This window comes from Capra hircus, chromosome 18, assembly GCF_001704415.2.
Source record: "Capra hircus breed San Clemente chromosome 18, ASM170441v1, whole genome shotgun sequence".
Classification (NCBI taxonomy): domain Eukaryota; kingdom Metazoa; phylum Chordata; class Mammalia; order Artiodactyla; family Bovidae; genus Capra; species Capra hircus.
The window spans coordinates 56864096-56890316 of NC_030825.1; the positions used below are offsets into that span (position 1 = coordinate 56864096).

Sequence of the window (26221 nt, forward strand, 5' to 3'; positions counted from 1 at the left end):
AGACTCCATGAGGTGGATATTGTTTGTTCCCATTTTAGAGAAGAAAGGGAGGCTCGGAGAGGTGGAATCACTTGCCAAAGTCACACAGCAATGGCACTGTTTTCTGATTTCAAACCTCACACTTTAAACCAATCACCACATCACTTGTTAAACAGGTTCTTCCCCAAGTGTTATAACAAGCCACCACCTAACAGCCAAAATAATAACTATCACCCAACAAGGATTACTACTTCAAGCCCTCAAGGTACCTAAAAAGCAATCATCTCCATTTCTAGGTGAGAAACCTGAGGCTCAGAAAGAGGGTAAGCCTTTGTGCCAAGGTTACAGGTAGAGAGTGATGGAGTCAAAATTCAAACCCAGGAATGTCTGACTCCAGCCTTATCATCATTCTACACAGTCCAACAGTTTTGAGGCATAGATTCTGTCCCTTCATTCATTCGACAAAAAATGTTTGCGAACCCATCCTGGGCCAAGGATATTCTAGTTCCCAACAACCTTCTACTGCTAGGAGCTCACATTCCAGCAGGGGATGACAAAGACAGTGTACAAATACAGACTATTTCATGGTGGAGAGACGAGCCTCGAGGACGAATAAAAAACTAAGTAGAGAGATGAGTCTGAATTATAGACTGTGTGTCAGAGGAAGGACTCTCTGAGGAAGTAACAGCTGGATTAACCATGATGGGATGAATGGGAGAATGTAAAATGATTTCTGCGTCTGGGCTAGCAAAGAAGCCAAGTGAGTAGGACACGCGTGCATGCTAACGCGCTTCAGTCGTGTCCGACTCTTTGTGACCCTTTGGACTGTAGCCCACCAGGCTCCTCTGTCCATGCGATTCTCCAGGCAAGAATACTGAAGTGGGTTGCCACGCCCTCCTCCTAGGGATCTTCCTGACCCAGGGATCAAACCCGCATCTCTCAAGTCTCTTGCATTAGCAGATGGGTTCTTTACCACTAGCGCCACCTGGGAAGCCCGGGTGGGACATCTTTTATCCTAAATGCCTCTCGTTAGGAGTTTGACAGGCTACAGTCCATAGGGTCTCAGAGTCGGACACGACTGAAGCGACTAAGCACGCTCAGAAGTCAATTTGAGATGTAATCCTCGAGACATAAGAGACGCGGGTTTGATCCCTGGGTCGGGAAGATCCCCGGGAGGAGGGCATAGCAACCCACCCCAGTATTCTTGCCTGGAGAATCCCACAGACAAGGGAGGCTGGTAGGCAACAATCCACAGGGTTGCAAAGAGTAAAGAGACGATTTAAGTGGCTTAGCACGCACCTCTCTCTAGCCCGAAAAGCTGAGGTTATCTTTCCTCTACTCTTTCCTAAAAGGAAGGAATGAAACCATTTGGGAAAGAATCCTTCGGGGACCTATTAATACATTGTGACTGGAGCCGCAAAAAAAGGCATGGGAGTAGTGAGGTACGACAGACAGGACATCATTGTGACGGTGACTGGCAGCCTGGCACGGAACAGAGGGCAAAAAAGACACGGCTTGGTGGCTGATAAGAAGTAGGAGGTGGACAAAGGGTCCTCTGGACAAGCTTCCCTTGCCTGGGCGCAGAGAAGACCCCAGCCTTAGGCACTTCCAGCAGCCTTTATCTCTTCCGCCTTTATCGATTCAGCCAGTACGCATGCGCCCGCTCCACCAGTGGGGGCGCGCCCGGGCAGTTCTACGCATGCGCGGCCTCGTGGGTAACCGTAGCGACGGGAGAGCGCCTTGTCCCGGTGTGCGCCTGCGTCCCGGGGAGGAGCCCGGGAGGGGCGTGGCTTAGACCCCTCGCGCGCTCCAGTCTCGCTCTGGCTCCTTTTTTTTTTTCCGGTGGGAACGGCGCACGCGCGTCTCTTCAGGACCCAACTGTCGTTTGTTTGTCGTTCGTGGCCCTCATTTGTGTCCCGAGACTGGAACATTGCGACGTGGCTCCAGGTGCGCCCAGGCCGTGGCGAGGCTCCCAAGAATAGCCGTGTCAGAGCCCCTCCCGAAATCCTGGCAAGCCCCCAAATTCTAGGGGAGAGTCCCCAGTATCAGGGCCTTCCAAGTCTTGTTAAAAGTCTTAAAATCCTGACCAAACTTCCTTAGAGATCCTGAAAGGAACCCTCCAGGAAATCTAGTAGGTGACCCCTGAAATCCTGTCAGAATCTTCTAGAAATACTGTCAAACTTCTCCCTAAGAGAGTGTCTGCTGCTGCTATTGCTAAGTCGCTTCAGTCGTGTCCGACTCTGTGCGACCCCATAGACAGCAGCCCACCGGGCTCCCCCATCCCTGGGATTCTGTAGGCAAGAATACTGGAGTGGGTTGCCATTTCCTTCTCCGAAGCATGAAAGTGAAAAGTCAAAGTGAAGTCGCTCAGTTGTATCCGACTCTTAGCGACCCCGTGGACTGCAGCCTACTAGGCTCCTCTGTCCATGGGATTTTCCAGGCAAGAGTACTGGAGTGGGGTGCCATTGCCTTCTCCAAGAGAGTGTCAGAGCCTCTAACTGCTCCCAGGACTCAGGGGAGGCTCCCCAGAGGAGCTGGGAGCCTGGGCCTGGGAGAACCAGGAAAGATGCTGAGTTCCCCTGGGCCGTGAGGGACTGGAGGTTGGCCAGGGTAGAGAAAAATGACAAGAAGGCAGGAGTTGCAGGAACCGTTCTGTGCCACACCAGCCCAAAAGGCTGGGTAGTTAGTCCTGAGGTTACTAGGGAACCATGGGAGGGCTGGAAACAGGAGAAAGACGGGGTTCAAACTCAAGCAGAAGGCCAACAGTTCCAAATACAGGCTGATGGGCGAGATTGTAAGTAGCCCAGGGCAGTGTGGGAACCCAGGGACATCACCTAGCCCAGAAACGGTTTCTAGAGGAGGGGACGTGGGAGCTGAGACAGGAAAGGCAGGCAAGAAGGATGTCCCAGGCAGAGAGCGTGAGGTGGGAAGAGCCGGCCCAGTTTGGTCAACAGCACAGGGTTCAGGGTTGCAAGTGGGTTTGAGGGTTCGGGAGGCAGGTAGGATCAGGCCAAGCCGGGCCTTCAATATCAAGTCCAAGGTCTAGGCTCTGTCCCTGGGTTGTTTGGGAGCCATGGAACAACACTGCGGGGGATGGGCAGGTCAGCACTTGTGAGGGTGGACTGGAGCTGGAGACTGGAGGCAGGAGGCTGAGGAAGAGGCTGGGCCAAGGAGCCAGGAGGGGAGGTTGAGACCTGACTGAAGCTGTAGGGGAGAGGAGGGGACAAGGGAGAATCATAGAGCAGGAGGGACAGGGCTGGGGAACTTGACAAACTGTGGGGAGGAGGGGTGGCAGGAGAGAATGACCCCCCACCCACCAGCCCCGCTTTGATCTCTGCCGCCCACTCCTTAGGCCCCCATTTTCCCAGCCCACATCTCCAATCCATAAAACAGGTCTGAGCGAAAGCTGCTCTGGTCGAGACAGGGGTGGGCAAACAGGTTCTGAGAACCCAGAACGGCCTGGGGCACAGGAGGGGCAGGGCCAGTCCCCACCCTCAGGACGCTGGTTGAGGAGGCCATTCCCCCATTTGTCCTTCTAGGAGCTTGGGGAGCAGCCAGTCCCTTTTTGGTCCCTTCCAGTGACGGAGGGGAGCTGTTAGCTTCTCCACCAGCTGCAGAGCAGCCAAGGTGGCCCATGGACATGCCAGAGGACCAGGCAGGTGGCCCCACTGCAAAAAGTAAGTGACGGGGTCCCTGTTTGTCCCCATGGGAGGGTGGGGAGGGAGCAGTGGGTAAACAGGGCACCAGGTTGTGACTCAGGAACTTGGAAGAGCTGGCTTGCGGTGGCTGAGGCTCCACTTTGAGGCAGGGTGGGATGCAGAGAACGATCCTTGATGAAATGCCTGCTGTGTGCCCACCTGTCTGGACACCTTATTTGTTCTGGGGAGGCCAAGCTGCAGGAATAGAAACCTCTGTATGCATGTGCCCCCTGCCTGCAGCACCCCCTCCAGTGACCTACAGACTCACCATCACTTCTTGCAGATCTCTGCTTTCTGTAAAGGAGCTGCCCTGTTACTCTCTCTCCCCTTTCCTTCTTTTCTTTTCTTCAGAGGATTGACATCTCTTCATCTGTTTAGACTCTGTCTCTCCGACTAGAACATGAGTTCCACAGGGCAGGGTCAGTTTTATTCACTCTGGTATACCCAGTCCCTGGAGCAGCATTGGCCAACATGCAAACTATATATATATATATATATATATATATATATATATGTATACACACACACACACGTAATTTTAAGTTTTGTTAGTAGCCACATTGAATTAAAAAGAAAAACAGACAAAACGGATGGCAATCATAGTATTATTGAACCTAATACATCTAAAACAGTGTCCTTTCAGCATACAATCAATGTAAAAATGTACTGAAGTTACTCTTTTTTTTTATAAGTTTTCAGCATCTGGCATGTACTTTACACTGACATGAGTGTGTGCATGCTTAGTCACTTCAGTTGTGTCTAACTCTTTGCAGCCCTATGGACTGTAGCCCGTGAGGCTCTTCTGTCCGTGGGATTCTCCAGACTAGAATACTGTAGTGGGTTGCCATGCCCCCCTCCAGGGGATCTTCCTGACCCAGGAATCGAACCCACATCTCCTGTGTCCCCTGCATTGCAGGCAGATTCTTTACCCACTGAGCCACCTGGGAAGCCACTTTATACCAATAGAGCATCTCATCTCACTCTCACCACTGTTCAGGTCTCAAGAATCACTGTGGCTGTCGGCTGTCCTGCTGATCATGCTGCTCGGGAGCAATACCTGACATATAATAGGAACCCAGTTACTAACTTTTGAATAATCAGTTGGACACAGACCAAATGGGTGTGAAAGTGGCTTCAGGAGGAAGATGTTGGGTTGTCCTTTCTGAAACTCATCTACTAAACAGTGAGAGAGCCAAGGGAGACTCCCACCCTAGAGGAGAGACAGGGCCCTTTTCTTAGAGGCTCCTAGCATCTAGCCTCAAAGCCGGTGTCTTCTCGCTGGCCTCAAGAGGCTTGCCAGATAGGAAGGCAGGAGGCGGACACCTGGGCAGGCTGACCAAGTGACCAGCATCTGAACGTGTGAACTTCATGTGCGCCAGCAGAGGGCGTGCGGCCACCGAGGAACTTGTGGCCGCGGGCTGAGCCAGCTTTGGGAGACTCCCAGAGAAAAGGGAAGGACACACCCAGGAGAGATGGAGACTGAGGAAAGCAGGAGGTGGAAAGAGAGAGAGAGTGACAGTGGAGGAAGGAGAGAGAAGCCTTGGAGAGTCGCTGAGTTACGGGAGAAGCAGCACAGAGACGAGAAGATGGGGGTGGAGGACGTGGAGACAGGCAGGTGGGACTTGAGGGCCAAAGAGATAGGGAGGAGAGTGGAAAGAGTCGGAGACAAAACTGGAGAAAGGACAGGACAGACAGAGAGGTAGAGACACTGAGGAAGGAAAGAGAACAGGAGAGAAGCAGAGTGACTTCTTCCTGAGGGGCCCTGGGAGGCTGAGGGTCGCATCTGCGCTGTAGATCCATGCAGCTCCTCAGATCCCACGACATCTGGAGCCAGGCAGTCCTGGATGACCTCACTGGGCCGCAGGGTCCTCCTGTATAATGTAGGGGGGCACCATGTCTCCCCTAACTGTAGGTCTTGCTCCCTTTCCTTAGAAGCCGAAGTTCAAACCCCAAGGGGCTAAATTTTTAGCTCAGTACAGAGAACCCTTGAAGAGTTAGTGCGATGAGAAATGGCAATCAGATGTTGAACATGTGACCTTGGGCAAGTTTCCCACTTGTCTGTGCCTAAGTATCCTGGTTTGTAATCATAGCAGCCTAAGTATCCTGGTTTGTAATCATAGCAGCCACTGTGGTTCATGTCAAATGCTCAGAAGAGGCGTGGCTCCTAGTAAATGCTGAATAAATGATCAGTTTTATTATCGAGCTTCCAGATTTTATTAATATCTTATCTCCTCTCTAGGAGGGAAGTAACCCCCACTCACCCACCCACGCATTTTCCATAGGAAGAAACTGAGGCTTAGAGAGACTGAGTCCCTTGCCCAGGTTGCACTTGAGTCTGCCAGACCTTGCAGCCTGCACTCTGCTATACCCATCTGTCCAGGGGCAGGGCAGGGAGCTTCAGCAGTCACTTCCAGCCCCTGGAAAGATCCAGTGGGTCCAGGGGTAGAGAATGTATAGGCGCCTTCTATATCTTGGAGCATTTTTTGAGTGCTGCTTTGTGTGGGCACAGTGGATACAGCAGCAGACAGACCCCAGGATGTTCACATTGTGCGGAGGTGGGAAGCAGGAAGTGCTCTTCACTTACACAGACCTCACCCTCCCAGCCCCAGGGAGGGGGAGGATCACTCTATCCACCCATTTTACTAGTGGGAAAACTGAGGCTCCAAAAGGCAAAGAGACTTGCCCACAGTCCTGCAGCTGGAACTCTGAGGTCGGAACCGCACCACCACTCACCCTGGCTGGATTGTCCCATCCCCCTTTGTTTCAGGCCCCAGCCCGTGGGCGCTGATGATGCCAGCCAGCCTCAGGGATGTGGGGAGGAGAGACCCAGCCCTGAGGCAGGCTGAGAGACTGGAGATGCTGAGGGCAGGCGGGATCGATCCAGGCTGCCCGCGCGATATTGGATTGTTCCTGGTTCCTGGGCCCCCTTCACCCTCCGCTTCTCCCAGAATCCTCTCTTCTTCATCCTCCTCTGTCCCTCGCCCCCTCTAAGCCAGGGAAGAGAGGGAAAAAGGCTATAAGAGGGTTTGTTCAGTATTGTGGGCGCCTGAGCCGATTGGACACAAGGGATCAGACAGCGGGGGGGCACTTCCTGGCCTGAAGGATGAGGGGGGGCCCACATTCCCAAATCGGGGGATGGGGAAGGTGACTCGAAGACCCTCACCTTGTGCCCCCCACCAGCCCAAATCCCAGGCAGCTTGGAATGAATTCCCTCCCCTCTGCAGGAGCCCCTCTTTGTTCTTCATCGTCCCCCTCCCCACAGATGGGCTGGCCCTCTTGTCTCCTCAGTGTACCTCTGGGACCAGGCAGAGGACGGGAGCCTGGGGACACTGCTCAGCTTAGAGGAGCAAATACTCAACTCCACGTTCGAAGCTTGTGACCCCCAGAGAACAGGTCAGAGAGTCAAGGAATAAGGAACGAAGCTGGGGGGCTGAGAACTGGGGGGCCGCAGACAGAGGGATGAGCTGGGGTGATGTGGTTGACTGGGAAGCTTCAGGAAGGAAATGGATAGGGGATGGTGAGGGGAGGAAACCTGGGGGAGGAGGGTAAGCAGAGGAAGGCGGGGCTTTGGAGCCTGGGGGAGGGGGAAAGGGCAGCCACTGTGGGCCTAGTGGGGCTCAGCTGGTCCTCTTTGGTCCAGCTCTGAGGTGCAGATGACTGGGCCCCGTTTCCAGGTGAAAACGTTGACTCGGGGGAAGAAGAAGGAGTTGCCCAAAGGCCACGGTGCAGGGGTGCCACCAGCCCAGCCCGTGGTCCCTACCCCTCTCCTTATCCTGACCCACCCTCCCTCACAGCCTCTCTGTCCCCAGGCACTGTGGCTGTGACCCATCTGCTAGCCTACCTGGAGGCCGTGACTGGACAGGGTCCCCAGGATGCTCGCCTCCAAACACTGGCCTGCAGCCTGGACCCCAATGGGGAGGGCCCTCAGGCCACCGTGGACTTGGACACCTTCCTGGTGGTCATGCGGGACTGGATCACTGCCTGTCAGCTGGATGGGTGGGTCCCCGCACCTCCACCCCCCACCCCAGCCCCCTCAGAAAACCTTTCTTAAGACCTAAGCTCATACCTGCTTACTGCAGCCAGCATGCTTTGGGCACAGGGACCTGCTGTGGTTGGAAGGAGGCTGAGAAGAGAGGAGAGTAGAGATGAGGTTGGGGTGAGGGAAGGGTCTGAGGGCAGAAATGAAAGGGGCTGGAGAGAGGAGAAGGGGGATGTTGAGAGGCTGACAGAGGCCCCTCCCTACCCCTCCAAGCACAGGCTTTGCCCCTCCTGCTTTTCCATCTGGCCCCAGGCGCTTGCCATCTGGCCTCACCTTCCTCCCCACGGTGCTTGCTCTCACCTGACCTGGCCCCCTCCCATCACCCGCAACCCCCTGTCGGAGGCTGGTCAGGATTGGGGGGGTTGGCTGCAGGGGCCCTAAGCCTCATCCCTTTGATACAGGGGATTAGAGCTGGAAGAGGAGACGGCCTTCGAGGGAGCCCTGACCTCCCAGCAACTGCCATCTGGTGAGATCGCTATATATAGAATGAAGCAGGCAGGCCTAGGGTCAGACAGTGGGGGGGACTTCCCATGGGGGCAGAGCAGGGGATAGGGCCGGACCCCAGAGACATTTGTTCTAACCTAGCTTTCTAGGCACCTCCATGACTGCCTCCCCACATGCCCTGAGCTTTGGGGTTTGCTTTTTTCCCCTCAACGGTTGTTTTCAACTCCTCCTCCTGACACCAGCCGTATCACGGAGGTCTCTCCCACCTCTTACCATCATCACCCTTCCCTGCACTCTACTTCCTGCATCCTCTGTCCCTTTGGTCTTGCCCCACCTCCCGCCTGGCCTGGGCTCAGGCTGTTTTCTCAGCCTAAACTGTCCATGTCTTCCCTCCTCCTTCACTCGGGGTAGGGAAGCCCTGGTGGGGAAAGCCTGGGATGCTGCAAGTGAAGGTCCCTTTCTCTCCAGCATCCTCAGCACAGTTCTGCATCCCTTCCCTGTAGAAATCTGATTATGACTCGTTACCTGCCCTCTTATTTTGTCAGTTGGTTTGCTCACCATTCTACCCCAAAGCCTTCAACACAGAAGGCGCTCCATAAAAAAGTGCTGGTGTTACTGGTGTTATGTTTCTCCAGACTTATAAAAACAAAAGCCGAAAAATAGAGCTTTCTTAACATTTTTTTGAACCTCCTCCGATCTGGCTTGGGGGCAGTCAGGGGAGGGTTGTGAGAAGGGGAGGAGATGTTAGCTCTAGGGGAGGAAAGACCCCTTTGGCGCCGAATGGGGAAAGGACAGGAGGGAGAGTCTGGAGGCCAGGGTGGAGGCTGCGGTGAGGGTCCAGGGGGAGAAGGCGGGGAGAAGGCGAGAGGCCTGAGGCAGGAGGAGGGAGGGAGCCAGGACAGCCCAGGGGCTGGGTGAGTAAGTGGGGGAACTGAGAGGAGAGACAAGGTTCAGGGCAGCTGGAATGCTGCCCAGGGTCAGGGTCGGGCGTGATGAATGTAGGGTAGTTGGGCCCCACGGGGAAATCTAGCCTGAGCTCAAGGTGCCCATGTACAAGAGGCTTTCTGGATGGCGGATGCAGCCCTAGGAGCAGGTGGGATCACCCAGAGTGAACGCAAGGGTGGGAGCCAAAGGAGGACCAAGGCTGGAGTCCAGGGGTTGCCAACATCTCGGGTCACCTGGGAGCCCACCACCCTCTGTCTCCCTCCAGGACGCCCAGAAGTTGAGGATCCAGCCAATCTGGAGAGCTTCGGAGGCGAAGACCCCAGACCTGAGTTGTACCTATCCTCAGCCTCTCCCTGCCCTCCCCTGCCCATGTCCTCCAGCGGCCTAGGGCCCAGGGTCTTCCAGGGAGTGGATGAGGGAAGCAGGCTGGGCTAATAGCTCAGGGAGGACAGGGCTGTCTCCTGTTTGTCTGGAGGAGCCACGTCTCCCCGCCACTGGCACCTGCCCAGCCTGGGGAATGGAGGCCAGGGCTGCGGACAGTGACCCTGCCCCTTCCCTGCCCCCAGGCCCGCCACCGCCGACCTGCTGAGCAGCCTGGAGGACTTGGAGCTCAGCAACCGCCGGCTGGCTGGGGAGAATGCCAAACTGCAACGCAGTGTGGAGACAGCCGAGGAGGGGTCCGCACGCCTCGGGGAGGAGATCTCAGCCCTGCGCAAGCAGCTCCGCAGGTAGGCCGGGCCCCGCGTCCACCCTCCTGCACCCTCCACGTCCCACCTGCCCACAGGCCCAGGTTCCCTCGCACTTTCTTGGTATTTGAGGTAGAAACTGGGTCTCTGTCGCCCGCTCTGTGTATTTCCTCCTTTTCTCGCTGGGTCTCTGCCCCTCTCTGTAGGTCTCTGTCCCCCCCTCTCCAGGGCTCTGAGATTTCTCTGTTGCTCTGAGGGGATCTACCTCTGTGACCTCTGTCTTCCTCTCTCTCCTGTGGCCCACCTCCCCGCCCCCACCAGTACCCAGCAGGCTCTGCAGTTTGCCAGGGGCGTGGATGAGGAGCTGGAGGACCTGAAGACTCTGGCCAAGAGCCTGGAGGAACAGAACCGCAGCCTTCTGGCCCAGGCCCGGCACACGGTGGGTTTCGGGCAAGGGGTACAAAGTTGTTCTCTTCTTCCCACTTTCTTGGAGTCTGAGCAACAGAGCTTGACTACAGAATAGAAAAGGGCAAAGGTCATGCTGGGCTCCCTCAATCCCCTTCCTGCTCACCCCAGACTTTGAGTCAGATGCTTGCCATCCCTCTCATGACAAAGGGGGACAGCAGGAGCCAGCAGGGCTCCTCAGACCCGTGCCCCCAGCCCTGCTCCTCCGTGACCCAACCTGTGCCATGTTCCCAGGGGTGGGAGAAGGGCAGCGTGGGGGCAGAGGGGCCCAAAAAGAAGCCTTTCTTCTCTCTCTGGGCTTGGTCAGGAAAAGGAGCAGCAGCGTCTGGTGGCTGAGATGGAGACTCTGCAGGAAGAGGTGAGCTGAGGCCCTCCCACCCCTTCCCCAGTCCTCAGGATCTTCCTGCCCACTGCCTCCACAAACAACCTTCAGTCTGGTGAAGGAGACCCCAGAATCATGGTAATGTGTGAATGTCCCTGAAGGTCACATGGCTGCATGTGAGGGCTGCTACAGCCTAGAAGAGTGTGGGGCACGGGGCTGACTCCTGGTTTTGGTGAGGCTGCCGACATAAGCCTGGGCCAGTCTGCCTCTCTGTCTGCCTCAGTGTCCTCATCTGTGATAAAGGGCAAAATATCGGAATCTCCATGGTTGGATTGTGTGAAATTTAAACAAGGGGATTATTACAGCTCGAGGCACAAGGCAGGACACATGGGAAAAGCTCACTAGAAGCTAGCTGTTATTGTTCATGTATTAGTATTTTTTTTATGATGGTAAGAAAACAGGCCTTACAGTCAGCCCTGATTCAAAGTCCATCCCTGCACAACAGACAACCTGTAGGCAGGTGACCTCCCCTTCCTGAGCCATAGGTTTATTCTGTAAGAACAGGGGAGAAGGGTATCTGTTCATTAGGATTGTTGTGGGAATTAAATGGCCTCTGTTATCCCAGAACCTCGCACATAACATGAACAGGCCCAGTCCAGCCTCAGGTCAGATTCAAGCCTCATTCTATCCGAGACAGAAAACATTATCTTAGTTAATTCTGGGTCCACTCAGTCCTTTTAGGGGGAAATAAACCCCACACACAAGGCGGCATCTAAGCTGCTGGAGACCCACACAGTGCCTCCGTGCTCCTCACTCAATGTCTGTTCTCTCTGCTGGTCACAAGACTGATGCTCTTTGTCCCATCTGGTCCTCAGCCTTAGTCACCACTGCGTGCTGGCATCCGCTGGGAGGCTGACATTGCCTTCTGGTCTCTGGATGTACCGTCCTCACTGCATGTGATGGTGGTGGCCCTCCTTTGGACCCCACTACCCAGGAATACCCTGGGGGTTCTCCACACCCTTGTAGGGACGCAGAGGAGGTCTAACTGCCTTCCTGTGACTTTGTGGCTACAGGGGCCTCACTGGGCCATCTATGCTTTTAACTCCGCATACCACCACCTCTATTTCCTACTCACATATGTTTCTGGTTCACAGACTGAGCTGGGAAACACCTCTCTCAGATTCCAGATGTACCAGAGGTTCTGTGATTCAACTGTATCCATCCTCCTCTCCAGCCCTCTAACCCGTCGCTTGGGGCTGGCCTGAAGGCATTTTCACTCTGTTTTTCTCTTCTTTGACTTGCCTGAACTCCCCAGCCCTGAGAATCTCTGCCCAGTCCAAGCAGTAACACTCATTCCGTCTGGTATCTGTTCATTAGTTGCCCAAAATCTCTTTGGCCTATGTCTGTAGTATGGCTTTTACATTCAAACCAAAAAGTGTTCCACTATTGTTCCTTGGCTCTTTCATGAAAATTCTCTCTGTTAGGGCAGTGAGAATCTTGCTGCAGGACGGCTGCCATGGTGTGAAGCATGGGCTGCAGGCAGGATGTGACTGTTCTTTCCAGGATATTTCTTTTTAAGAATAAGGAGAGGGACTTCCCTGGCAGTCCAGTGGTTAAGACTATGCACTTCTAATTCAGGGGACACAGTTTCAATCCCTGGTCGGGGAACTAAGACCCCACAAAAAACTTGAAAATTAAAAAAAAAAAGAAACTTTCCCTGAAGCCCCATGACGGGGCCTCCCTCATATCTCATTGGCCAAGAAGACATTAAATGATTATAGCCAAACTATTCCCTGGCGTGGGTAAAACAGCCACTGATAGGTCTGGACTACTTTCAGCTCCAGGGAAGAAAACGCCAAAGAAATGGCAGCTTCAATATGAAGAACATTAACTAACAAGAGGTTTTGAAGGTTCTGGGCTTGTTTGTCTGCCTGTGGCCATAGGATCCCAGATGGCTGCAGCAGCTCCAGACGTCATGTTCTCACTCAAAGCAGGACAAAGAGGGACAAATGCTCCTCTCGTGGCTCTCTCTATTCATCAGAAGGAAAAATTTTTCCCGAAGCACCCCCATTCCACCCCTGCAGCAACAAACTTCTGTTACATCTCACTGGATCACTTGACAAAAGAGGCTGGGGTAATATCTGACCTTCCTCGGCCTCTGCAGTGGGAGGCAAGCAAGTAAGAGGCGGTGAGAATGGCCTCTGGGTTAACTGACCAACCGGGTGTCTGGAATCTGCTAAGATTTCCATCTTGATTCACCCCTAAGCCTGGGGCTGGAACCTCCTCTCCCCCACCCCCGTGGAGAGTGGACCCCCCCAGGAAAGCAGGGCAAGTGGTAGTCAGCGGTGGTCTCTCCTTCCTGCCCAGAAGGCCTGCTGCCAGATCAAGTGCTCTGAGCAGCGCCTGGGACATCCTAGGCGCTCGATAAATCAGCTATTCTTGGTTCCCTCCCCCTACCTTTCCCCTCTGAGCAGCTGCCTACAGAGCATCTATAGATCAAGTTCTCAAGTTACAGCAGAATAATGCTGGAGTAAGGGACACTCAGACACTCAGCTTTCCTACAGACCCCACAGAGCGGGCGGGGCTCAGGTTACTGCAGAAGAAGGCAGAGCGGCTGAGTAACCAGGTTCCCTGCCGAGCGGCCCAGGATCCAGCCTGCAAATCCCAGCCAGGTGGACAGATGTTGACACAGCATTCCTGGCTCCGTCCTTCCTCCGTCCTTCACCTGTCAGCCCAGGCCCGCTGAGACACAGGGAGGAAGGGCAGCTGATGGAAGACTTGGAGCAGAGCTGGGTTGGAGTGAGGGAGGAGCTGGCCTTGATTTCCCCAGGGGCACCAGGAGGAGAGGTGTGGCCAAGGAAAGTTGACTGCCTCTGTGCTTCGAAATGCTTTCCTTATATAGAAACTCAGTGCAGGGTTTCCCCTGTGGTCCAGTGGTCAAGAGTCCACCTTGAAATGCAGAAGACACTGGTTCGAATCCTGGTCTGGGGAGATTCCACATGTCTCCGGGCAACTAAGCCCCTGCACCATGATGAGCCCACACTAGAGAGCCTGCAAGCTGCAACTACTGAGCCCACTTACTGCAACCACTGAAACCCCCACACCTAGAGCCTGTGCTCCACAGCAAGAGAAGCCACTGCAATGAGAAACCCACACAGCACAGCTGGAGAAAGCCGGCATGCAGCAATAAGTATTAAAACAACAGCAACTCAGTGCAGCTTGCTAGGTTTTTGGTGCCTGGAAGCTCTAGGCCAGAACTTGGTCCATTTTATTCTTAGGTCCCATTTTTGGCTGGTGTGAGCTGCCCTCTGTTGGCCCCCTTGTTTTCCTAGATAACTGTCCTCTCCCTTGAGGACTCAGCCTCTGCACAACCTCCTTGGAAAGCTCCCAGAGGGTTTTTGCAAGGAGGTTGTGGGCTCCCACAAGGTCCAGGTCCTAGGCCCTATCAGAGTCTCACTCGGGCATTATTATCATATGCCTCTGTGTCAGTCTCCACCTCCAGTGATGAGCAACTTGAGATGAGGGGTGAAGCTGGTTCCCCATTCTCACCCAAGCTCCAGAGGAGAGTGAGAGCTAAAAGTGCAGGATTTGGAATCAGACTTGAGTTTGACCTTATTCTCCATGTGAATTTGGTCAAGTTTCTTAGCCCCTACACTCCTTAATTTCTTCTGTAAAATAGGGGATGGTGACAGTGTAAACATGAATAGTTGGGACAGCCAGACTTTACATTCTTCCTGAAAGGCACAGATGATGCAGATGTGCCATTGTTGTTGGCATGTTATTGTTGTGCCATTGTTGTTTAACGATGTTGAACTTCGTTGTTCAATTGCTAAGTCATGTCTGACTGTGACTACATTACTGCATCACGCCAGGCTCCTCTGTCCTCCACTGTTTCCCAGACTTTGTTCAGATTCACATGCATTGAGTCGGTGATGCTATCTAACCATCTCATCCCCCGCCCCCGCTTCTCATTTTGCCTTCAATCTCTCCAAGCATCGGGGTTTTTTCCAGTGAGTGGGCTCTTTGCATCAAGTGACCAAAGTATTGGAGGTTCAGCTTCAGCACCATTCCTTCCAATTAACATTCAGGGTTGATTTCCTTCAGAATTGACTGTTTCGGTCTCCTTGCAGTCCAAGGGATTCTTGAGATCTCCAGCACCACAGCTCAAAAGCATCGATTCTTCAACACTCAGCCTTCTTTCTGGTCCAGCTGTCACATCTATATATGACTACTAGAAAAACCATAGCTTTGACTGACACAGATAGCAGAGCAGCACCCATGAAATCTTCCTGCCAAAATATTGAACAAAAATCAGAACAAGGCCCTGCATCTATCCATCAGTTTATAGAAAATAATGAGGCAGGAGGAACATGAAGAAGGTCCTGCACAGGAAACCAGAACACACTAAAGCAATTCTACAGGAAAAATAACCTGGTTTCTTCCGCAAATGAAGGGCCTGGAAAAGTGCCCGGATTGGGAAGGTGGGGGAATCACTGCCGGGTGAAATGAGACATTTCAACCAAAAGCCATGGTGGACCTTGTTTGGATCCTCACCCAAACAAACTAAGTGTGAAGAAAACATTTGTGAGACAACCAAACCCAAAAAAGAGCACTGGGTGTGCAATGATACGAAGGAGTTATTCTTAACTTTGTTGAGAGTGATCCTTGCATTGTGGTCTTTTCTAAAGGAAAAGTCTTCAGGTAGCAAATACAAATGCTGGAGCAGTTACAGGTGAAATAATAAGCCTGGGGTTTGCTTTAAAATAATCTGGTCAAGCAAAGCAAACTCTGTGCATAGAGAAGAAACAAACAGGAAGAATGTATGTAATTACTGAAACTGGGTGACAAATAATGGGGGTTCATAATTGTTTTTGGCTGAGTCGAGCAGCTTGTGGGATCTTAGTTCCCTAACCAGGGGCTGAACCCCAGGCCTTTGCAGTGAAAGTGCAGTCTTCACCACTGGACCACTGGGGAACTTCTGGGTTCACCACACCATTAGCTTTACTTTTGTGGGTTAAAAATTCGTAATACAAAGTTTTAGAAATATCTTTTTAATACAACACCGAATTTTGGTATATGCCAGGCATTGTTCTAAATGTGTTTGTATTCATTAACATATATTAAACATGTATTTGCATGAATTCCCATCTATATAACCTGGGCAAAGTTGCTCAGTCTTTCTGTGAGTCAGTTATTTTTATCTTATTTTATTTTATCTATTTTGGCCACACCTCGCAGCTTGCAGGATCTCAGTTCCTGTACCAGGAACCCAAGCCACTGTAGTGGAAGCACCAAATCCTAACCACTAGACCACCAGGGAACTCCCATCTTTATCTTTAAAAGAGGGCACAGAAGTAAGTTAACACTGGCAAGGTGCCCCATAAATGTTAGCAGTAATTATTAGTTCATTTAATCCTCACATGCATCCCATCATAGCTCCATTTTTGCAGCCGTTTTTATTTTTTCATCTGCAAATCAGAGCTGAGATCCTATAGGATTGTTGGAGGGATTAAATGGGCTGAAACATTAGGAAGTGCTGAGCATGGGGAATAGGGGGACGGATAGAGGAAGAGATAGATAGGGAGTTTGGGATGGATATGTACACACTGCTATATTTAAAATGGATAACCAACAAGGATCTACTGTATAGCACATGGGACCCTGCTCAATGTTATGTGGCAGCCTGGATGGGAGTGGAGTTTGGGAGAGAATGGAAGCATGTATATGGCTGTTCACCTTCACTGTTCACCTGAAACTGTCCCAACGTTGTTAATTGGCTATACAATTAAATACAAAACAAAATAAAAAGTGAAAAAAAAAAGTCTTAGAAAGGCTGCCATTGAAGGATAATTAAAGCCACATCTAAAAGGCTCAGAAAAAAGAGAAAGAGTGCCCAGCATGAGGCCTGATGCACATCAGGTGCTCAGTACATGTCTTCTCTGAATATTAACATGGCCATTTGCTGAAGTGATCGTGACCAGGGTCCCTTCTTCCAGAATGGGAAGCTCCTGGCCGAGCGGGATGGAGTGAAGAGGAGGAGTGAGGAGCTGGCCTTGGAGAAGGACATCTTGAAGGTGGCACCCCTCCCTAGTGCCTTGACGATTTCCTACCTCCCCGAGGCCCGTTTTTAGCCTCATCAGTTTCAGCCCCTTTGGTCTGGTGAGATCAGGGGCTTGACTCAAGCCCTGAGGTCCCCAGGGCCAGTGGGCAACTCACTGAAGTCCCCCTCGGGGTAGCTGACGTCCAGAGATGTGAAGGGAGGTTGAGGAGAGGAGCTCTAGAGAGCGGGATAGGCCGGGGAGGGCAGGCCAGACAGATGGACGGGCTCCTTCCTTGGCAGCGGCAGCTCTACGAGTGTGAACACCTCATTTGCCAGCGAGACGCCATCCTCTCCGAGGTGAGTGGGCTGGAGGGAAATGTGCCTTCGATGTGTCTCCTGCCCCAAGTCTACAAAGGAAAGTCCTCCTTGGCTCTAGGGCCTCCCAGGTGGCACTAGTGGTAAAGATCCTGCCTGCCAATACAGGAGACGTAAGAGACGCGGGTTCAGTCCCTGGGTTGGGAAGATCCTGTAGAGGAGCACATGGCAACCCACTCCAGTATTCTTGCCTGGAGAATCCCGTGGACAGAGGAGCTTGCCGGGCTACGGTCCACATGACTGAAGTGACTTAGCCATGCACGCATACTAGACTAATCCTTGGAGACTCAGCCCAGAGAGGTCAGAGGGTTTCCAGGGAAGCTGATGCTCTCTTCAGGTCTTGCTCTGCCCCCAGCCCATCGCACCCATCCGACCCCCCTTCCCCCCCGACCTGACCTCAGAGTTTTTGGTGGGTTGAGCCCAGCCTCAATCAGCTTTGGGCTTTCCCAGCGCACTCGCCACGCAGAGAGCCTGACCAAGACCTTGGAGGAGTACAGAGCCACAACCCAGGTAACCCCCTGGCCCAGCCACAGGCCCCGCTTCTGTTTTGCCATCTCTGGGGTGTCCTGCCTCCTCCTATGTCTGATGATCTTTTTCCAAGTCTCCACCTCTTGTTTCTACCATCACTGCTGCTTGACTGTTGCGTCTCTCCCCCTCCCTCTCTCTCTGCGTTTTCGCTTTTCCTCTGTCCTTCCTCTCTCTGTATCTCCATCTCCCACCCACTTTGATTCTCTGAGGGTGATTTCTCACAGTGTCTGCCCTGCCCGTTTCTGTGTCCCTGCCTGGCTGGTTTCGGTCTCTGCCGCTCTCTGGGTCAGCTCTCTGTCCCCTGGGGTGACTCCTCTCTCTGTCCCTTGTCTTCACAGTCTCTTGCTCCCCATCTGTGTGTGATAGGGCTGTTCAGTTCAGTCGCTCAGTCACGTCTGACTCTTTGCGACCCCACGAATCGCAGCACGCCAGGCCTCCCTGTCCCCTAGGTGTGTCTCTCGTTGTCCGATATGTTTCCGTCTCTGCTTTCCTTTTCTTAGTTTTCCTGACCGATAGGTTACGTTCTGGATTCCTGTTGCTCTTTATCTCTCGTTGGCTTCTTAAGTTTCTGCTACTGTTTCTTCCCCTTCTCTCCTTGTCTGTATGTGTATGGAGGATCCCAAAGAAGTCAAAGGAGTGGACCTGGCCTTGGAAGAGGAGCCCAGTCATGGGGCTGGGGAAAAGGCAGAGCCAGGGGTCCCTCACTCCTTCCTTTGCAGGAACTGAGGCTGGAAATCTCCCACCTGGAGGAGCAGCTGAGTCAGACCCAGGAGGGGCTGGATGAGTGAGTAGAACGATGGGGGAGGAGGAAGCAGGAGCGGAGCCCAAGGACAGGGAGCCCCCACCATGGCGTCCAGCCCCAAGGTGGGCAGGGCAGTAGCCTCAGCATAGGCTGGCTGACAGGTGGTTGGGCATGGAGGCAGCCTTCCCCCTCCTGACTGTGTGGCCAGGTTATCCGAAGGGGCCCAGGTGAGGAGAGCGGACTGCACCAACCTGCTGCCGCCGTCGCTGGGTGTGGAGATCCAGGCCATTCAGCAGGTGGGCCTGACACCCCCAGAACACCCTAAGCCACCACCAGCGGCAACTCTGACCCCGCCCTGACTCTCACCCCACTCCAGTCCTCCCAGGACCACCTCAGTCCTTAACCTCATCCCTATCCCAGTCCTTGGTCCAGGCACCAAACCCTTCCCGGTGCTGCCCCGCTGACCCCCAGGCACCCTCATATCACTCTCCCCACCCCCAACCTCATGCCTCAGCCCATCTCCATGCCACCCCTGACCTCTGCCTTCACTGGCCTCTCCCTGGCCTCAGAAACAAGAGGAGACACCCGTCGATTTCTCCAGCCCACTGTGTGGAGTGTGGCCGTGGGAGGAGGTGGTCAGTGAGGCGGATGGGGACGATGAGCTTCTTCCTGAAACCCCCTCAGGGGGGCAGGTGAGCACAGGAGGGCCCTGAGACTGCTGGGTCTAGGGGCTGGGAGCGGGGCCTGGGACGCGTTCACTGTTCCCCACCCCATAGGCAGGTGTGGACTGAGGGCCTGCTGGGTGCTGGCCTCAGAGCCCCTGGCCAGACAGGACACCACCCCTGCCCTCCAGGGACTGGCCTGCTGGTGTGGAAGTGAGCCAACCAAACATGCAGATATCATGGGGGTGGGGGTGGTTTCAAAAACGCTGTCCGGAATCACCTTATTTAAAATGTTACAAGGTGGGAAGGGAGGAAGTGAATTGTTCTTCCTGATACCATGTAGGTACTTTAAGCATTTACCTTTTAAAAAAACCTTTAAGAAAAAACTTAAGCCCACTATGTAATCCTGAATCCAACAATAGCCATCATCTGTAGTTACCTGAACAATATTTCAAACCTCATTTGAAACAATGAAGACAGCTCATATTCAGTGTTCACAGTTGAAAAGTGAGATTTGTAATCTGTTAGTGACTGGAGGATTTTTTTTAAGAAAATATTGCTAAAAGTTCTGTAAACAATGCTTTATTGTCTTGAAAATCATACTGCTTCCTCACAGCTCACCACCCTTGAAAGAGACAGTTTCTCTGTTCGCTTTTTCTCTGAATTGAGAGAATCTTCTGTTGGATTCCTCTCTGCCCTCTCCCACTGTCTCTGCGGGCTGTAGGCGCCCTCATCCCTCACCCTGTTATTCTTGGGAAACTGAGGCTCAGAGAGAGATCACACGGCTTGTGGGGAGCACAGCTGCATTCCTCAGGGGAAGCATGCATTTTAAAAATTATATTTAATTTTGGCTGTGCTGGGCTTCATTGCCACGAGGGCTTTTCTCTAGCTGAGGCAAGTGGGGGGCTACTCCCTAGTTGCTGTGCGCGGGCTTCCATTGCAGTGGTCTCTTGTTGTGGAGCATGGGCTCTAGGGCAAGAAGGCTCTGGGGCACAGGCTCAGTAGTTGCAGCACACGGGTTTAGTTGCTCCTCGGTATGTGGGGTCTTCCCGGATCTGGGATCAAACCCGTGTTTCCTGCAATGACAGGCAGTCTTTCCTGCTGAGCCACCAAGGAAGCCCCACAAGTGTACATCAGAACTTCCGCTGAGAGCGCTCAGACGCCTCCTGGAGGGGAAGACTGAGCCAGGCCTCTGCGTGCTGCCTGCACTGGGTCCTGGGGACCCCATGGGGCTCAGGACCTGATAGATCATGAAAATGGGCCATCCCAATGCAGGATGATCTGTGTGCTAGGGGGTTGGGGGATGGGCCCTGGGGAAGCCCAGAGAAAGGGAGTACCTGTGTGGAATAGGAGATATCACAGGGAAACTGACGCTTGAGTTTAAATTGAAGAAATAAGAGAGAGAAGTTAAATGGTGTGAGAAAGGAGAGGTCTTCCAGGCAGTGGGAACAGTATGCGGAGAGGACATGGGAGCGTGAAACCACATAACACGTTTGGAAGGTAGAGGGCAGTTGGGAGTGACTAGCCAGAGATGAGGTGAAGCCGGATCATGAAAGGAATTCCCTGCCAGTGAGGGTGAGAGGCTGTGCGTGGGGAGGGGCAGGTCAGCTCTGGATGTGCTGCACAGAAAGATCCCTCTGGGGCCACATGGGAGACTGGGAGGCCAGGGAGGAGGCTGGGGCAGTGGTCCAGAGTTAGAGGATGAAGCTGGAGCCAGGCCAGGGCCTTGGGATAGAGAAAAAGGGACAGGCAGTGAGAATTAGGCAGGGGAGACAGAGCTGCCAACTCACCAACAGGGGGCTAAGAGCTCTGGGTTTTGGAAAAGGGGGTAGACAGAAAGACGCTGAACCTACCTTGTGATCCCCTAAGGTGAGCACCCTGAGGGATGGGGGGTGCTGCCCCGGAGGTAGTGGGTGCACAAGGGTAGAGCTCAGTGATGCATTTAGAAAGGTGTCTCGGTGGTGGTTGAGGCCACAGGTAAGGCTGGATGTCTTCAGAGAAAATGGAGGGGGACCTGGGTGCCCAGAACTGGGAACCTGGGAGGAAAAGGGGGTTGGAAGGGAAATGCTGGGCCTCTTTGGGGCCCAGATGAGTGTGAGAGGCTTGTGGGAGTGTGAGAAGTTCAGGGGGACCTGAATTCCTGGTCCCAAAGGAAAACTACTGGTCCACTTTCGGGCTTCTGCCCCTGGAGGGAAGGTAGAGCCACCCTTGAGGGGGAGCCCAGGAGAAGGGCCGGTTTTAGAAGTGGGTGGGGAAGCCCAGGATACCTAGGCTTTTCTTTCCCACAGAGAAACTCGCAGGAAGAGTCAGCGCAGCCTCAGGAAGGAAGGGAGGAGCCATCCACGAGGTAAGGAGATTGGTCCTCCCTGAGCCATCCCTCTGGCCCCCGGGGTGACTCTGAGATGGCTGGAGTACAGGCCTGGAAGAGCCCCAGGGGAGGCTTATGCAAAGGCGTGACCTCTGGGCCCCTCGCTCACGCAGAGGCGATCCTGGGCCTGTGGACCAGAATGAATCAGACCAGCCTTACCCCCAGACCCTGGTAGTTCAGGAGGACATCTAGCCCCTGACCCCTCCCGGGGGGAAGACTTGAAAGAGGCGCTGCTTTGGGTCCTCTGGGAGTGGTATTCGTATAGGAGACCCCTAGGCAAGAAGACAGCCGTCAGGCAGATGGGACAGCTCACTCAGTCACTGTCACTGAACACACTTCTGTAAGGCTCCCAAGGAGCCCTGGTGCAAATGAGACCCAGATTGTGCCCCAGCAGAGCACTCAGACAGCTGGGATACCCTGGGGTCTCTGTGATCACACAGCCTGGGTTCAGATCCCCGCTTAGTTACTCTGTGATGGGATGGGGCAATCCCGCTCCCTGTGACTGTTAATCAACTATTACAAGGCTTATGTGCAGCTTCCAAAGATAGGGAAAGCACCGGATGTCTGGGCCCACCCTCCTCCACGGGGCCTCCGCCTCCCTGCAGGGCCTCTCTCTCCCTCCTCCCCTCTTTCAGGCTCCTGGCTGTGACAACTAATGAGGCTGCCTGCTACGGCCTCTAATTGGAGTTGTCTGAGAAAGCTGAGATTGGGCGGGATGGGGGCCCCCCCCGGCGCTGTAACCTCCCCGTGTGTCACCAGGGAATGGAAAGAAGACAGCACTGAGCAGCAGCGGGCACCAGAGCTGGTGTAGAGGCTGGGCATCCCAGTCTCCCTGGGGCAGGGGAGAGCAGTATGGTCCACAAAGTGGGAAGCTGGGAGTGAGGGAAGTGGTGAGTCCTGTGGGGCTCAGATACTGAGAGGGGCTGGGCCCCGCACCCCCACCCCACCGTAGAAATCCCAGGGGATCAGACAGCTGGTTATCTGACTGAACCAGAGGCTGGAGGCCTATGAGCCTGGGTGCCTTGCTGAATCGGAGTTGAGGAAACAGCTGTATCCTGAGGGTGTTGGGTCTGAAACTGGTGGCTAAGGCTGGATCACTGGATCCCTGGTCCCCAGTGAAGGTGGTGATGGGTGGTGCAGACATCTCAGCCTCCAAGGAACGTTGGGGCTGGGCAGCTTGTGTCTTGAGTCCCCAGAGAGGCGCGTGTTTCAGGGGCTCAGGCAGCTGTGACCACGGGGGCACAGAGGCTGGGGCTTGCACACCTAAGAGAAATGACTTAGGATGGGGGCGGGGTCCACAGAGTTGAGTTCTGGAGTCAGGGAAGCCTGAGCTGGAGTCCCAGTTCTCCAGGAAGACCCAATGAGACCCAGACTCCCTGAGCATGGCCCAGCCCACCAGGCAGGAAGCTGGGGCAGGGGGCAGGGTCTCAGAGATGTCTGAGACCCAGAAGCCTCTGATCACCTGGGGGACCTGCTGGGAAAGGAGCAGCTAAGAAAGCCAATAAGGTGGAGGGGCCCCTGACCCTTTAGGGGTCACACACAGACTCTCTGGGGAATTTGGTGAAAAAATACAGATGCTAACCTACACGCAACAGTCTGCTCGCGGGGCTCCAGGGCACCCTCCAGGTCCATGTACGTGAAGACCTCCTGCTTTAAAGGTTCTGCCACATAGCTGGTGAATGGGAGCCAGGCAGGGGAGACAGACGCTTGCAGTGACTTTCTTGTCGCCCCAGGTTGCCCAGAAGAGAGGAAGAGGAAGAAGCGGAGATCGAGGTCGTGGTAGGCAGTCCCCGGCACCATTCACTCCAGGCCCTCAGATGAGGCTTCTGTAGTCAGAGCTCCTCCCCAGCCCCTGCCCACACCCCCAAACAGACAGAAAAATCGTTTGGCCGAGAGTTAACAATGCCCTCGCTGTAGCTAATGAGAGCAGACAGTGCTGTAGAGGGAGGCTTCAGGCAAGTGGGCAGCTAGAATGTTCCCAGGGGACCCCCCCTACACACTGCACATGGGGCCGCAGCCTCTATGCCACAGACGTGGCTACACCCCAAGACTGCGCAAATGCGCACATATGTACGCCCACACTCCAGAAGAGCCAGACCTTCCCCAGCCAGCCCGGAACTCCTGGGGCACCGCATCTGTCATAGCTGCCCTGCCGGCACCACACACAGCAGCTCCTTTGCTCCTCAAAGCGGCAGGTGGCAATCCTGGTTCTCAGGCAGAGGAAGCAGAGGACGGAAACGTGGTGAGGTCAGAAGCCAGAAGGTGTGCCGGCTTCCGTTCTGGGCACCTGGGGTTCTTCAGGGTCCACGCTGACCAAGATGCTCTCCCTGGCCCACCTCTTTCCCACCACACCACACTCCCATCCGTGGAGACTGGGGCCCACCTCGGCTTCCTCACAGCTAGTGTGACGACGATCTTACCCAGCTCCCAGGGTGGGGATGAAGGTTAAGGATCGCATCATAAAGTGCCTGGCACAGAGCCGACACAGTAGGCGACAGTGGTGAGGACAGTGGCTGAGACCGGGGTGTTGCTGGAACTCCTTGTTTATTGTATTGTTATTGCCATAGTCGTCATCCACAGACCACAGGCAGGCCTGAGAAAGCCTGAGATCTGCAGAGGGGATACCCTTTCAGAAAGACACAGGGAAGAAGAAACACATGGGGGGTGACGTGGTAAAGTAAGGAGTATTGGGGGCTTTAATCTTAAAATACCTGCTGGGCCTGGTGCAGGGCAGGAAGATGGACCCAAGGAGTGTCCATGCTGTGCTAGGCCCAGGCCAGGGCTGGGTTCCTGGAGGAGACGGAGTCTTTGACCTCAGGGGCCTTGGGTGCTTCCAGAATCAGACAGAAAGTGGAAATAATAATATTGAATAGCTCACAGTCACTGGGTGCTGTCCACCAGGCGCTGTTCTAAGCCCACCTCCTGACAGTGTAGGTTTTGCCCACATTCTCTCATTCATTCTCCACTTCAGCCCTTTGAGGTGGGCGTTGTCATCACCGCTGTCTAGCAGATGGAGAAAGTGGGGCCTGACAGGTGGGGTGACGTGCAGGTGCCTCGCAGCAGGAAACTGGCAGAGCTGGGAGCCCAGCGCAGCAGCGTGTGTTGGGGAGGCTCTCACACTGAACCACTGTGTCCTGCCCCCTTCCGTGTGTGCACTTCTGTCCAGTGGGCTGACAGTAGCACCTCTCCTGGTTCAGCAAACCTGAGACCGTTTGTCCCCTTTGTCCTTCCAGGTGGACCTCCCCATCCATCCAGAAGACTCACACCCTGGAGACATCCTCAGAAATCCTCCTGAAAGGTAGCGGGACCCAGGGGCCTGGGACGGGACTTGGGGGCCGAGGGGAAGACCAACACCGTTGCCCTGCCTTCCTTTCTCCTTAGCAGCCCCTCAGAACCAGAGCTGCAGCAAGCCCTGGTGCCCGTGGTGAAGGAGCTGGTCCCAGTCAGGAGGCCAGTCTGGGGCCAGCTCTGCCTATGCCCCCTGCGCCTCCGGTGGCTCAGGTGCACGCCACAGCATCTCCAGAAGGAGGGTGGTGGTCAGACGTCTGGACACCACGGGCTCCCCAGGGCGCCGCCGAGCACTGTGCCGCCTCCCCGCAGGGTCAGCCGGCACCTCCTGATCCCGGCGCCGCTCCTGGGCCTGCTGCTGCTGCTGCTCTCCGTCCTGCTGCTGGGCCAGTCCCCACCCCCAACATGGCCCCATCTCCAGCTCTGCTACCTCCAGCCTCCTCCAGTGTGAGCCATGCCACACCCCTGCAGAGCAATGTCTAGTTCGGTGACTTCCTGGGGCTCTTTCTACTGTTATTCCCGTGGTTGTGCCACTGTGACTTGGGATTATCCCGCTGTCAGGGGCCCCAGATACAGTGCTCCAGGAGCCACACCTCTGTATTGGGTTTTTATGTGCAGTCTCTTGGGTTTTTAATGATAGCAAAATACTAGGGGTTATAGTTTCCTCACAAACCAAGTCTGAAGAAGGGCAGCTGTCAGCCCATAGCTCAGTCTCCACAGCATTGGGACAGAGTGCTGTAATTCTCTCTACCTCTCTTGGCCCTTCCCTTGTGCTCAGGAGATAACACTGTAGCTTCATAAGTGATGTCTGCAGGGAGAAGGGGACACACATCCCTTCCTTTTTATAAAGGAAAGCTATAGCCTTCCCAGAGCCAGCAGCAGACTCTGCCTTGTTAGCCAGAACTGTTCGCCATGACCACTCCTCGCTGTAAGGGCAGCTGGGAGACTCCTGGCAGAAAGAGGGAGAACGAGATGTAGGCTACCACGCGCAGACACACAGATGTCACCAACAGCCAGCAAGAAAGGATGTGCCATTTGTTCATTCAGCTCATTCTTAGTGACCATCTATTTGCCATGGCTAGATCTTAGAAGACAGAAAACCAGACCCTCCAATGCCAGGCTGAAGAGTGTTGATTTTTCTCCTGAGGATGACAGGGGTTTGGGGATGTTTTGTTACTTGTTTTTGGTTATTTACTTTGTAATTAAGCTGTAACTGACATACAGTTATAAATGGACAAATCCCAAATATCAGCTGGCTACATTATTGTACATGTAAACACCCGTGAAAGCAAAACCCAGGTCAGGATAGAAAGCAGTTTCAGCACCACAGAGACTTCTTCAGGAGAGCTTTGAGCAAGGGAGGGACCATGGTAGAGGTGGCTTCAGGCTCTGTGAGAGCTCAGAAAAAGCACCTAACCCCCCCTGGAAAGTTAGAGATTTCTTTCCAAATACGGGACAAATTTTGCATTTAGTCTTTAAAGATGGATAAGGTTGGTTATAGTGAGCAGAGGCAGCGAAGGGTATCCCAGGCAGAGGAAAAAATGAATGTGTAATGACCAGGTGGATGGAAAACTTGTCTGTGTGCAGAAAGCCATAGAGACAGCACTATGTTGCTTGAATTAAAAAAGAAAAATGAAGCC

The 26221-nt window shown here is 53.9% G+C and overlaps 1 protein-coding gene across 4 annotated transcripts; it reads left to right on the forward strand.

Moving 5' to 3' along the window:
- On the forward strand, positions 1796-26221 carry CCDC155 (coiled-coil domain containing 155). Of its 4 annotated transcripts, XM_018062775.1 has the most exons (20): positions 1796-1926; positions 3519-3656; positions 6966-7070; positions 7487-7673; positions 8118-8182; positions 9371-9437; positions 9672-9833; positions 10113-10230; positions 10564-10614; positions 16575-16652; positions 16919-16975; positions 17444-17503; positions 18241-18305; positions 18472-18559; positions 18833-18955; positions 21214-21272; positions 23027-23072; positions 24527-24591; positions 24675-24785; positions 24894-26221. In XM_018062775.1, exons 2-20 carry the CDS (start codon positions 3614-3616, stop codon positions 25030-25032), a joined length of 1689 nt encoding a protein of 562 aa, XP_017918264.1. In that variant the 5' UTR covers positions 1796-1926; positions 3519-3613; the 3' UTR covers positions 25033-26221. The 4 variants fall into 4 exon arrangements, with proteins under 4 accessions (XP_017918264.1, XP_017918260.1, XP_017918262.1 ...); XM_018062771.1 differs by lacking the exon at positions 24675-24785; XM_018062773.1 differs by lacking the exons at positions 23027-23072; positions 24675-24785 and having other exon boundaries at positions 24894-25013.

Excerpts from the sequence above, each read along its gene's own strand:
- CCDC155 (XM_018062775.1), top strand. The coding sequence starts at position 3,614 with ATGGACATGCCAGAGGACCAGGCAGGTGGCCCCACTGCAAAAA. Across the intron at positions 21,273-23,026 it reads AGGGAGGAGCCATCCACGAG|GTTGCCCAGAAGAGAGGAAG; the intron begins GTAAGGAGATTG and ends TTGTCGCCCCAG. Across the intron at positions 24,592-24,674 it reads CTCAGAAATCCTCCTGAAAG|CAGCCCCTCAGAACCAGAGC; the intron begins GTAGCGGGACCC and ends CTTTCTCCTTAG.